At 52.3% G+C, this 13,307-nt stretch overlaps 1 protein-coding gene across 16 annotated transcripts in view; it reads left to right on the top strand.

The window, feature by feature from the left end:
* The window catches only part of RPH3AL (rabphilin 3A like (without C2 domains)), a 169,876-nt gene that overhangs the window by 150,567 nt on the left and 6,002 nt on the right, over positions 1-13,307 (top strand). For 4 of the 16 annotated variants that reach the window (XR_012328452.1, XR_012328446.1, XR_012328444.1 and 1 more), the window contains 2 exons: positions 6,015-6,128; positions 7,587-7,731. Coding sequence is in view for 7 of the 16 variants with exons in the window: in XM_073797260.1 (XP_073653361.1) it covers positions 6,015-6,128; positions 7,587-7,731 (259 nt within the window). In the remaining 9 variants the exon portion in view is untranslated. Of the gene's footprint in view, positions 1-6,014; positions 6,129-6,514; positions 6,571-7,586; positions 7,732-8,274; positions 8,483-9,507; positions 10,655-11,164; positions 12,896-13,307 lie in introns of those variants that run through there. The other 12 variants (XR_012328445.1, XR_012328447.1, XR_012328448.1 and 9 more) reach the window with 9 other exon arrangements.

Genomic DNA, 13,307 nt, shown 5'->3' with positions numbered 1-13,307 from the left:
GAACCAGAGCCCTTGGGGTGAGGCCAGACCATGGGGTGCCCTGCATCCTGGGTGAGGAGGAAAGCGCAGAGATTCCTACAATAGTTAGGCCTGGGTTCAAATCCCAGCTCGGCCTCCAAACAGCCTCTGAAGGCACCTAGTGCCTCCAATGTCTTATGAAACACAACTTGGAAATCTAAGCTCCCCGGAAAAAGTGAGTCCACCCCTGTGAGGTTGGCCCGGGCACCGAACATGGTGAGTGCAGAGGCCAGCTCTGTGCCAGATGGTGTGGGCCGTGAGTTCAGGATGCACCCGCCCCCATCAAATAAAATAGCTCCCATTCATCAGGCACCTACCATGTGCCAGACACTGCCTGTGTTATCTCTGTTAACACTCACAACAACCCAGGAAAGGATCCGTCATTACCCCATTTCATAGGTGGGCCTGCTGAGCACAGAGAGGTGAAGACACCGACCCGAAGTCCCACAGCTGGGAAGTGGCAGAGCCAGGACACTGTGTGACTCAGAGCCTCTCCCACCCCTGCACCTCGCTCCTGCTGCCACCAAACAGAGCCCCAGACTTGGGAGGCATCTTGGTGGGATTTCAGGCTGCAAGCCTGGCCCTGCTTCCAGGTGGGGCAGCCCTCACCTGTCCCCACGCGGACAGCTCTGTGACTCTTCTCTGCAGCTGTGCCCGCCTGGTGGGCTGGGTAAGGCTAACTGGGGACGTCTCTGCATTCCCCAGGGCCTTATCTTTCCTTTACATTAAAAAAAAAATTTTTTTTTTGCTTTTAGTGTGCAAAATTTTCCACCATCTGCGTTGCCTTTGGCAGAATATTTGCTGAAAATATCTCTCTTCCTCTCTAATTCCCGTAATTTCTTGGGGCTGTGGGAGCCTCCAAGCAGAGCCGCAGATGCTCACAAGGGCCTCCCGAGCTTACAGGCTGCTGGCTGTCCTTGTGCCAGGCAGGCAGATGTTGTGCGGCCCAAAAGTCACATCTCCCCGCCTCTCAACCAGAGTGGGGCACTGGGGTCTCTCCACTGATGGAACAAACCTGACCTGAAGTTGAATCCTAGGATTCAGACCCAGAGTGGCTGTCTAGGTTGGCCTCTTTTTGTGTGTGATGAAGCCCTGAGAGGTGTCCCCAGGGTCACAAAGAGAGATGGTGGCAGAGCAGAGGCAGGAAGCAGGTCCCCCAAATCCCGGTGCAGTGCTGTGAGGTCCAGTGGCCAGCATCCTGCCTGTCCCCTGGACCGTCCCAGGCAAGGTATCTCCACAAGCCAGCAGCTGCCACATGTTCTTTGAGGCAGTCAGGAAAGACTTTCCAAAAGGGAAGACTTCCCCCCACCTTCATGTACCAAAACTCTTGAGTTTCCATGGTGACAGTCAAATTGCAAATCCATCCAAGAGTGAGCCAGGGGGAAAAAAAAAAAAAAAAGCTGGCCTCTCCCCAGAGAAGCAGGCATGGCTGGTGCTGGGGCTGTCCGCTTCTGAGGATGAGAGCTAGGCAGAGTGGGGCAGCCCTGCTGCGGCATGATGGGAAAATCTCAGGGACGCCAGGTCCCCAAGCAAGTGGTCCGGGGGCTCAAGCCACTGCAGAGGGGGAGGCGCCCCTCCTCCCTGCCTGCTGGCAGAGCCCGGGTGAATCCACTTAGTGACACCTCCTTCTTGGGGAAGCTATCGGGACAGTCTTCTCCCTGGTGTTTTCCCATTTTCAATCTGAAAATCAGGCGTGGGCAGAATACAAGCGCTCGTCACTGACGGAACCATCCTAGACTCAGCCTTTGGGGAATTAGAGGAAAAACCTCAGCCTCCAGACACACAGAGTGTTTTCTTGAGGATGGAAGGGCAAGAGTCAAAAGATTTATGAGCCTAAAAGCTTTGTTAGTAGACCTGGAAGATTTACGATCGCAGCTGCCGTGCAGGGAAAAAGGTGGCAGCGCAATCGAATGGCAAATTAGCCAAGGTTCGGGTTTTAACAGCAACATTTGGAGGGGGAGGAAGAAGAAAAACTTCTTCCCTTGCTGCCGGAGGAGTATTTGGATAAACAGCATTTGCACTGGGCTGTGTCCAGGGATGTTCTCCGCAGTGTCTCCTTGGTGCGTTTCTTTCCCACTGACATAAGTGCCGAGGCCAGGTGTCAACACTGCCGACTTCCTTGGGTTTATTCCTTTCGAGTGGGGTTTATTAGAGTGGACTAGAAATGGGATTGAGTTTGCACCACAGAGACCTCTAAGCTGAGGCTTGGCCCCCTGCTTGAAATCGCAGACACAGTGAGCAAGGATGCTTGAGCTGAGGGAGACGAACCCAAAAGGGATGAGTCGTTGGCTGGCTGCTTCTCTGCTCTGTGATGTCTTTGTGAGCTCAGTTGTCATCTGGGGCTGTTCCCCCCCCTTCCATGGCTGTGGCCCTTGTCTATAAAAGGAAACAAAAAAACAAGACAGCTGACTGTCACTTGGGGAGGTTTATTTTTTCTAAACTTTGCACAGCATAGGCACCAAGTGGGAACTAGGCAATGTGGCCCCCGAACCCCACCTCCAGCGTTGGTGCTTGGACGACACATACCCCTCCCAACAAAACATGCTCTCGCAACATAGCATAGCAGTCTTCTTGCGGCTTAAGCCCACTCCTAGCTCAACACTGTGCCCATGTACCACAGATGACAGAACAGGGAGCAGAGTGAAGAAATAGGGTGAATGAGTAGCCACCATAACCCGAGTCCTGGGACGTCCTTTCCCATCGTCTCCTTTCAAGCTCTTGGTATGTTGTGCCCTGTGGTATCTGCTCATCAGCACCAAAGAATCCAGGCATTATTTCCATACCATGGAGCCCCGTGTCATGTCCCCTACCCCCCACTGCCTCAGCCTCATATTCTCCACCCTGCCCCAGAATTTTGAAGGTCCTGCATATCAAACATGGGGGAGACGGAACATTCCAAGTCAGGAAAAAGGAATAAATTATCCGTTAAACGTCTCTGCCAAAGAGATGGGGAAACCAATGTGGAGAACGGTAACCGTGTTCCCCTCAGGGATTTCCCACTGCTTAACAGGCTGCTGGACATCCCCTCCTCCTGCTGCGGGAGGGGGCAGAATCCTCCCCAGTTCCTTTGCATCTGCCCCTAGGGAGACCTGGGGAGCTTCTTGCCACCTCCTGCCACCTCCCACTCCCTTTGTCTGAGGACCCACAGAGTTGGCATTTAGTCAGTCAGTGAATGAGCCAAAAATACGTAAATGCTTATAAAACCGATGCCCATAAAATCGGGTCTCGGTGGATTCATAATCAAAGAAACCCAGTCTGGGACCTAAAACGCGATTGCAAGATAAGTCAGGCCTTTACTTGCGTTTCTCAAATATTGTAAAGGGGGCATGTGGACCACAACCCCCCCATCCCCATCTCTTTTTGATTCTACGTCACAAGAGCCCAGAAAGCCAAAGCAGAACTCTTCCTTGAGGGCAAGAAGGGAAAGAAACAGCAGAAGAGGCAAAATCCTTGAGCAGACAGAAGAAAGGCAAAGCTGGAAGCAATCCTGTTAGCATCGTTCTTGCCCCACCCCCACGGATCAGGCTCTGCAGGAGAAGCACGCCAGCCTTGACTGTGGTGCAATTTGTCCCCTGCCCTCCAGGAGCCTCTCGGTCTGCTGGGGGAAACACACACAGAACACTTAAAGCGGGAAGTAGCTGCTGCAGGTGTAGCAGAACACACAAGGCGTTCAGCCAGACAGGTGGGAGCCATAGGGAAGGCTTCCTGGAGGAGGTGGTACCCGAACTAAGCCAGAAGAAGAGAGGTGGGCAGGGCATTCTGGGTAGAGGGAAGCCAGTCCCTGCGGGAGGTGCTGACCGGCAGTTTGGCAGGAGCTCCAGGCCGCGTGGAGCCAGAGGAGCCCCAGATAGGAGAGCCAGTGAAACTGGCAAGATGTGGGGATGAGGGAGGGAGAAGAACCAATTAGTCATTAAAGCTTTCGAAGCACGGCTGCCCTGCTGTGGAAGCACAGGGTCAAGGATCTCTTAGGCTGAAGTGGTCAGCCAGCTCCAGCCCCTCTGGTTGCTTGGTTCTATGACTTGTGACTTTCTTAGCTGAAAGGTGACACAGGCTGAAGGCATGAAAACTTTCCAGAAGGCTCTAGATCCAGGTGGAAGCTACATGGCCTAGGTCCTGCCATTTCCCTTCCTGGAACCACTGTGGGCTTCCCTAACTGACCAGACTCTCTCCCTGCTGGGCCTTAATGCAATTTCAGGATTCTCCTCTGCACGCTGCTCCAGAGGGGCCTAGAGCATCAGATGAAACCTATTAGCCGCCCTTGATATAGATTGATTTTGTTTCCAGTATCATCTCCCACCAAACATGTCCCTATGGCTCAGGTTTGTTCTACAGATCAAGTAAGATAATGCTTCCCAGGTGCCTAGCACAGTGCCTGGCAGAAAGCACTCAACTCCCTCCGTAACCAGCATATTGCATTCCTGGGGAAGACACGCTGACGCTTACCCCACCCGCTGAGTTAGTCACCTATGCGAGCTGGTTACCTGTGATCCCAAACCTTTCTGTGCGGTTATACTTGCTATTATAATTACATTATTTAATTAAATGTTATATAAATTGATGAAAAAAGTCAGAAAAGACACAGAGTCGTTTCATTAAAACCAAGACTTTGGAAAGACTTGGTAGAAGTCACTTGCTTAAAAAGGCTATTGAATTAGCCGCACAACTGTAAAAAAAAAAAAAAAATGCGAGAAAGAAACGGAAAAATAGAGGATTCCTGCTTGCCCATGTCTTCAAGATCTGCTCCAATTTAAAGAAACTGAACCTGAGAATCACAATGCAATACAGATGCAGTTTAGACACAAAAGACCATGTGGGTCGATCTCAAAGAAGCACCCAAGCCCTCCATCAAAAGATTGGCGAATGGGGCTTCCCTGGTGGCGCAGTGGTTGAGAGTCCGCCTGCCGATGCAGGGGACACGGGTTCGTGCCCCGGTCCAGGAAGATCCCACATGCCACGGAGCGGCTGGGCCCGTGAGCCATGGCCGCTGAGCCTGCGCGGCCGGAGCCTGTGCTCCGCAACGGGAGAGGCCACAACAGTGAGAGGCCCGCGTAACCGCAAAAAAAAAAAAAAAAAAAAAGATTGGCGAATGGATATACATTTCTATGCTTAAAATTAAAATGGAGTTTAGTGTATGAACAGATCCTGTATTATGACTCCCACTGTTGACTAACCAGCCAAATATGGTTGCATTTAGTCCAGAAAAGAGGGTTTCCACCACAGCAGGTGCTCACTGTGGGAGCTCCCCCTCCCCTTCCCTTCCCTCTCCTGGGGTTCCAGCCCCACCAGCCATGCTCCTTCTGCATTCACAAGACCCCACTGGCAGTTGCTGGATGAGCTGGGATGAGAGCCCAGGCCTGCTGGCTCCCAGTTCAGTTCTTCTGGTGGAATCAGAGTGGTTACAAACACAGGCTGTGGAGCCAGCCCGCCAGAGTAAGAATCCCACTGTGGGCAAGGGCCTCGGTTTCCTTGCCTGTGAAATGGGGACAATGCTATTTCCTATCTTGCAGGGTTGTTCTGAAGCTTCCTTGAGTTAGTGTATGTCAGGGGCCTGGAGCCCTCCATCAGGGTCAGCGAGGACTGGAATTATCCCTGCAGAGCATGGCCGGGCACCTTTAAATGTTGCCAGGTGCAGTTGGGCCTGCACCAAAGGGGGTAATCAGCTCCTCCCAGCAAGAGGGTTCTGATTCAGCCACAGGGAGGGGGTGATGGGCGGAGATGGCTGCCTGAGGACTGAGCCCTCCCTGCCGGTGCTGGTCATACTGGGCACCGCACCCCTGAGTCCCCGCCTCCTCGCACCGGGACTCACCTCTTTGACAGGAGTACCCTGCCATCCCTATCCCCGGACCACTGTCCCCGTGCCCCAAACACCAGGGCCGGCGGAGGTCCTATGCCACTTTGTCCTGGAAGGAAGAGGCCTGCCCTGGTCCCCTCTGTCTGACACGCCTGCCTGTGGTGGCCAGTGGGGGTGACCTCCTGTGCTGGTATCTCTTTTCCAGTGGTTTCCAGCGACAGTGACAGTGACTCAGATCTCAGCTCCTCCAGTCTGGAGGACAGACTCCCACCCACTGGGGTCAGGGACCGGAAAAGCGGCAGACCCTGGGGGGAATCAGGTAAGTGTGGGAAGCAGCCCTGTTTGTTTCCCAAGCCCCCGGGGCAGTGGCTTTGCTGCTTCCACAGGCTACCGCTCCCTAGTGGCTCCCCAGTGGCTGGGTCTGTGGACTTGTTCTAGATCCGGGAGGCAAAATGGGCCATCAGCTGGGAGGGCTAGGAGCTAAAGTGTTAGCACCACTCAAGAGCAGATAGAAAGGGGAGTTCCCTGCCGGCCTATGGTTAGGATTCCGGCTTTCACTGCCATGGGCCGGGTTCAATCCCTGGTCAGGGAACTGATCCCACAAGCTGTGTAGAGCAGCCAAAAAAAAAAAAAAAAAAACATATGGAAGCTCAGGTATATATGCAGAGAAGGCCTGGGGACACATTTTCCATTCCTTATCTTTAGACACATGAAGGACCTTCCCAGGAAAAGGACCAGCTTCATTCAGAGTCACTCCAAAGGTTAGAACTGGGATACTTGCGTGACATTTCAGGCTGAATTTAATACCTAAGAAGAAAGCTTTTCAGTAACTGCCTCAAACTGGAAGGAAATGGAAGGCTGGGTGATCTTCTGCCGGAACTGATACGGAAGGAATTCCTGCCGGGGGTGGCAGTCTGGACTAGGTCAGAGATGCCAATGCCTGGCACTCCTGTGCCCATGGCAGACATTACCAGTTGATCCCGGCACTCTCTCCCACAGAGCCTGACATGGCTTCGGAATCCTCCTCCGTGCAGTTTTCCCAGGGACCAGTATCAGTAGGCGGGGATGCTGCATGAGGTGAAAACTGTCCCTGGACTAGATGATCTCTTAGGCCCCTTCAGGCTGCAGATTCTCTCTTAGGAAAGCGTGGAGGACACTTACCTGCCAGCCTTGGTTGCTAGGGCAGGTTTTATACTCCTCACCTCCCACTACCGTAGCTCGTGTCCCCTCTCTTCACACCGGCTCTCAGCTGCGGCCAAGCGGGTCAGGAGATGGAAAGATGGAGTGCAGTCTGCAGGCCCCACCGCTGCTCTCTGGGCCGGGCAGGGGCTAACAGCCGTGTCTGAGTGAGGATTCTTTAGTCTGCAGAGGCAGCCGTGAATGTCCCTCTTATTGGGTTCACAGAAATTTACACGCTTCTCCACGACACCCTCCTTCTCTGAGGGCAGGACAGACTCGTCCTCACTGCCAGTTTTCATGTGGGTAACTACTTGTTCCTTAGTGAAATGACCTCAGGGCCCATTCGATTGCCTTTGTAGGTTGTGGGCCAGTCGGCAGTGGCCAGAGGGTGGGGTCCCGCTAGAACATGGCAGCCACGTGGATGGGGAAAGGGGGTGGCGGTTCCCAGGGGAAGGGGCTCTGGCAGACGGTCCCATCGATACAGGTCACAATTCCAAAGGAGGAGACTTCAGATCAGCTCCTTGTCAGGCTGAGATGGTCCCTGTCTCGGTTCAAGGCCCAAAGGACGCAGCCTTGAACCATTCATGGTTTCTTGCAGGTGGCAGCGTGGAGTCATCAAAGATGGGGCCTCCCCGCCCACCCAGCCACCTCTCAGGGAGCGAGCGCAGCCTGGCCATCGAGACGGGACCGGCTCTGCAGACCCACAGTGGGGGGCCCACCCAGGCCGGACCCAAAAGGCCACAGTGAGTACCAAGCTCCTCCTTCCATCGTACCCACCTCCTCTCTATCTGCGCCCCCCGGGGGGGTGTTTTCAGTTCTCTGCATTTTTGAGCCCTGTGCCAGGTGCCCGTCGAACAGAGGCAAGCCAGACCCATCCGTGCCCACAATGAACAGAAAGAGGGACCCAAAAGGACAGTGGTGACTGTCCCTATCCGTTCTCAGTAACTGTAACAATGGCCGTTTCCATCCTCTGCTTTATGAAATGTGTAATCTTTCAGAGCATTTCCCTTCCTGCCTAACAGTCACAGTAACTCTATTTTCAGAACACCTGCTATTCTCCAGGCAGTGCGTGCCCAGCCTGGGCCGGGTGCGGTGGGGGACAGTCCCTGACCTCCAGAAACCTACTGCATAGCTGAGGAAGGCAAATCAGCTCACCCAAAACAGAGCCCAGGCCAGGGCAGGCCCAAATCCTAAGAGGGAGGATTCAGGACCCCTAGAGCTGACGGCATGGAGGCTGGCCTGTCCTTGCACTTCCAAGGTCAACTTTCGTTCTCTTGGCCAAATAGACAGGAGGCTCAGTATCCCCATGTGATGGATGTGGAAGCCAAGGGCAAGAGTCCAAGCTCCCACCGGCCCCGGCCAACCTGAGGTCACCATGCACTTGGGGGACAGGGGAGTCCTCGCACTCAAGCGGGAGAAAATTGTGCAGGTGCACGATCGGCGCCCAGCCTCCTTCCAGAAAGAAGCCCCAGCTGGACTTAGTGCGTCTACAACCAGAGGACCCATGGTGCACACTGCATGGGTCAGCGCAGCAGCTGGTGCCCCTGCCGTGCACGGGGACGGCTGCAGGCCTGCTGGGCTGGGGAGTACCCCCCAGGAAACCCTGTGGGAGCGCCCCTCCCCTCCCCTTTCCCCTCCCCTCCCTCCTCCTCCCTCATTTCCCCTCTCGATGGTCATGAGGGACAGAGACAGACTGTGACGCTGAGTGGGCAGGTCTCAGGGAGGGAGGCGCCGTGGGCGTGCACCCTCTCCCCCCTCCCCTCGCCTCCTGCAATCCCCCCAGGGAGGGCGGTTTGGAATCAAGCAGGCCCAAGCTCCAGTCCCAGCCCTGCCATCCATACCCATGGGAACTTGGGCAAACCATCAGGTCGAACCACATGAAATTGCATTTTTGTAGATCAAAAACAGTTAAATATTGGCAAATCCGTAAGATTCAACCTAATATTTGATCTCTCAGTGCCCAGTTCCATTATCGCTGAAATGGGGACCACATCGTGTCCCTTGCAGGTTGCAGGGAGGGTAAGATCCAGGGTCCATGTGGGGTACCTACCTGAGTGGGTCTTCAGGAACTGTCCAGTAATCACGGGGCAGGCTGTGTGGCCTAGCACATAGACAGGGTTCCAGGGCTTAAGTTGTTACTTGGAAAGGACTGGCCTAGAGGAAGGTTGTATGTTCCCATGTCCATTTGCTCCTGCTGGCGTCCCAAGATCACCTGTGTTGACTAGCCCAGGTATCGATGGCCACACTGAAGCCCAGGGACTGGGCGACCTGCCTGCAATGACACAGCACAGCGGAGCAGGGCTGGGCCCAGCATGCAGGTGCCCCCTGCCCAGCACTCAGCCGCCGGCCCTCCCGGGCAGCCCCCTGCTTAGTTTCAGACGGGGCAGCTGCTTCAGGCGCAGGCCGCTTCAGCAAGGAGTCAGCCTTCCCTGCATTTCATTCCCAAAGCTCACACTGTCACTGGGGTGGGACTCTGCCTCTGCTCCCCCTATAGTGGCCTTTTTTTCTCTCCCCCAAAGGTAGAAGGCACACCTGGGCGAGCCCCTGCTGCTGACGTGGGCTCCGACGGTCCCCTCTGCCTGCCCTGAGCAGAGGCGTGCTTGGTGCGTGGGGCAGACTTTCCAGTGGAAGAGCTTGAGAGAGAGAGAAAGCGCTGGAGCCAGACCCTACCCGGCTCCTTCCTGACCAGTCCCAGGGCCCTCCACCGCCAGCCCTGTCGGACGTGACCTCTGACTCGACAAACCAGTGTTTGCAAGGCTGAGTCTGCTTCCCCCAACCCAGTGCCTTTCTGCACCCCTTCTCTCCTGGGAGCCCCCCTCTCCACCGCCACCCCAGTCACTCCCCTCAGCTGTGACCTTTATTTATTGCCCCCAGCCCCACCCCCAGTCTACCCCTATGTTCATTTTAAGTTTGCTCTCGTCTTAGTTGGACTGGAAGGGCCTTCAGACCCACCTTCTGGGGCCTTCCCCTATGCACTGCAATTTCAGAGGGTGCCAGGTAGGGCTTTCTCCATATTTGTATTCATGGAAAAAGAAATCAGAGCCTGAGCGTGACCCTTCACACCTGAGCGTGGCCCCCGGAGAGGAACCCAGAGCAGGTGGGATGAGAGATCCACCCATCCTCCCCCTTCCCCTGCGGCTCTGAACGTGGATGCGGCCTCCTCCCTCCCCGCGCAGGAGCTGCTGTTGAACCTGGCTCTCGGTTAGGTTTCTTGGAAGCCCTCCTTGGCCTCCCCGAGGGCTGCTGGAGCTGGAAAGGGTTCTGGTGAACACTGTGAATTCACTCACTGGAGAGCAAGCAGCCTTCAGCTGAGCCCCCTGCTGGGCGTGAAGCTCCCTAAGCCATTAATCCACTCCCCTTCAGTAGGCTCAGTTTGGCAGAAAAACACTTCATTCAAAGTGTGGGCAGATGCTTCTGGAAAGCCTTTCCTGGAGGAGAGAGAATGCGTGATTCGGTGTGTATGGCGTCCACACCCCCCCTCCTGACCACCCCGGGCCTGGTCCTCGAAGGGCCTTCTTCTCCAGGCTCTCAGGCCCCCACCATTAGCTCTTTTCCCCTAGTCGCTGGCAGACAGTTAAAAAAAAAAAAAAAAGTAATAAAAACACTGTTTCCCTGTGACAAGTTATGCTTCAGAATAAAAACAATAAAGATTAGAATTTGCATTGAGCCAGCGTGTTGATCAAAAGGCCACAATCACTTGTGTTTCTGAGATGCATCAGTAGAGAAATGGATGGAAAAAATGTGGTACGTTGGTTGCTGGAACACTTGCTAAGCCGCAGTAAAAGGAATGAGCTAGATCTGCGTGGGTTAGAAGGGCTCACAAGCCTAACGTTGAATGGGAAAAACAAGGCCATCTAAGTAGAAATTAAAAGTACAGATAATCAAAATGAGTCATATGAACTTACATGTAAATGTGTCAAAACGCGTGTAAAATGGGCAAGGATTTGTGGTTAAACACTGTGGACTGAACACATCTGTATTTCCTCTGTCTCCCCAAACCCCACCAAAATGACATAAAGGAATGAAAATGGCATGAACTGCAAAGATGGCAGCAGGTAAGAGAGGTCTGAAAACTTTGGAAGCTGGAAGAGTATAACTTGTTTAGTGCCAGCTTCCCCCACTCCCCAAAGTGTCTAAGGGAGCTGGCAACCCTTAACAAGCCCATTTTCTCTGCAGAATCCCCCAGATGCTCAGAACATGGAGGGACCGGGTATCCCTAAGGCAGGAGTTCAAAGATGGTGTGAAAATAGTATCGGTTGGAAGAAGTGGTTAGACCCGAGCCCAGATTGCACGTGACTGCCCTTCTCTGATCCTGGTAGAAGACAGGTGTACAGCTGGCCAAGGTTGAACTAGAAGGATTCCGGATTGGGAACCCCAAGACCAGCCAAAGGCTGGGGTGAAGCGATGGTTAATGGGGAGACCCTCAGCCCCCTTCCTCTGCTGACAGCTGGGCCTGTTCCCATCCAGCCACCCCAAGGCAGGACATTATTGAATTTCTCTCTGGGAAACTGAGCAAAGAGAAAAGACTGACAGATCCTGAAATTGACAATTCCCCAGTCTCTACCCAGTCACCACTATGAGGCTCCCATTCCCAAGCCCTACCCACATGTACAGAGCTTCCTGTTAGCTTTGTTGTGTTACAGTCATAGTGGCAACAGCCAGGGGCACCAGCAGTTGACCAAAACCAACAACTCCAGTACACAGAAGAAAGGGGTCAGAGAACAGTCCTCTGAAGATATTTGCCCATGAAACAGGAAGAGAGTGTCATTTTTTAAAAGGAAGTGTTAAAGCTCTTGAAAATTTTTTAAAAATATATAATAGCAGAAATTTTTAAAGGCATTAGAAGGGATGGAAGATGTGAGAAAATCTCCCAGAAGGTAAAACACCGAAACAAAGAAAAGTCAGGACCATTGGACAACCAAAACATCAGATCCATGCAGAAGGTCTAACCTCCAACTAATAGGAATTTCAAGCCAAGAAACAGAAAAGAGAGGAGAGAAAATTGTAGAAGAAATGATACAAGCATATCTCCTAGGACTGAAGGAAAGGAGCTTTCACAGAGCAAGAACCCACCAAGTGCCGAGCACAGTGACATAAAACCACAGCCGTGCGGTGGGCCACCACCATCGTGAGCTGCCATGTGGCAATACCTGTAGATGAAGATGCACCTGGCCTGCAGGTGCCGTGAAATCACCTGAAATCTTGCTAAAACAGATTCTCACCCACCGAGTCTGGGCCAGGGGCTGAGCATGTACGTCTATCAAGTTCCCAGATGAGGCTGCTGGCTAGAGGACCACATACCCTGAGGAACACTGGTCCAGAGCAGTGGTGGTCACCACTGACAGCTCATTGGAATCACTTGGCCAGCTTTACACACACTCATGCTGGATGCACCCCTAGAGATTCTGGTTTAATCAATTTGGGGCCCAGCCTTGACTCTAGGATTTTGTAAAGCTCCCCGGATGACTCCACGTGCTGGCAGAACCAAGAACCATTTCCCTACAGAAACTCTTCTATGTGTGCTCCAGAAGATGTGCACAGGATGTTTAGAGCACTACCTTTTTATTAGCTAAAAACTGGGGACAACCTAAATACCATCGCCAGAAGACGAGATCCATAAATTGTGATATAGTCAGGCCACGCTTAGTATAGATGACTCTCACAAACAATGCTGAGGAAAGAAACAGATGGCAGAAAAAATAAATATGTTATGACACCATCTATATAGAGATTTTAAAACATGCAAAAATGTTATATATTAACATATATTTTATGCAGTGGAAGAATAAAGAAATGCATAGGAAGGATAAACAACAGCTTTCAAGATACATCTTGAGAAGAAGAGGCACAAGGAACGGTTTCAACTTTACTGATAATGTTTCATTAATCTCAGCGATGGATAGATGGGTTTGTAATATTTATAATATTTCATTATATGTCATATTTGAATTATTTTTATATGTCTGAAATCTTTCAGAATAAAAATTTAGGGAACTATAGCAAGGCTTATCATGAAATTTCAGGACACCAGGATAAAAATCCTAAAGAAAAAAAATCCTAAGACCTTCCAAAGAGAACAAAATTTTTTGAAACATGTCATATACCAAGGGTCGGGGGTTAACATGGCTTTGAAATTCTCAAAGCAAATTTTGAAGCCAGAACACAGTGAAGAAGTATCTTCCAAATTCTGGCAGGAAATAATTTCTAATCTGGGTTTATATCCACCCAGATCTTAGTGACAGTAGAATGAAGATATTTTCAGACTTGTGAAGTTTTGTTTTGTTTTGTTTTAATTTACCTCCCATACATTCTTTCTCAG

This window comes from Tursiops truncatus, chromosome 20, assembly GCF_011762595.2.
Source record: "Tursiops truncatus isolate mTurTru1 chromosome 20, mTurTru1.mat.Y, whole genome shotgun sequence".
Classification (NCBI taxonomy): Eukaryota; Metazoa; Chordata; class Mammalia; order Artiodactyla; family Delphinidae; genus Tursiops; species Tursiops truncatus.
The sequence above is the reverse complement of the archived record's forward strand: the minus strand, read 5'-3'. Positions and strand labels throughout refer to the sequence as shown.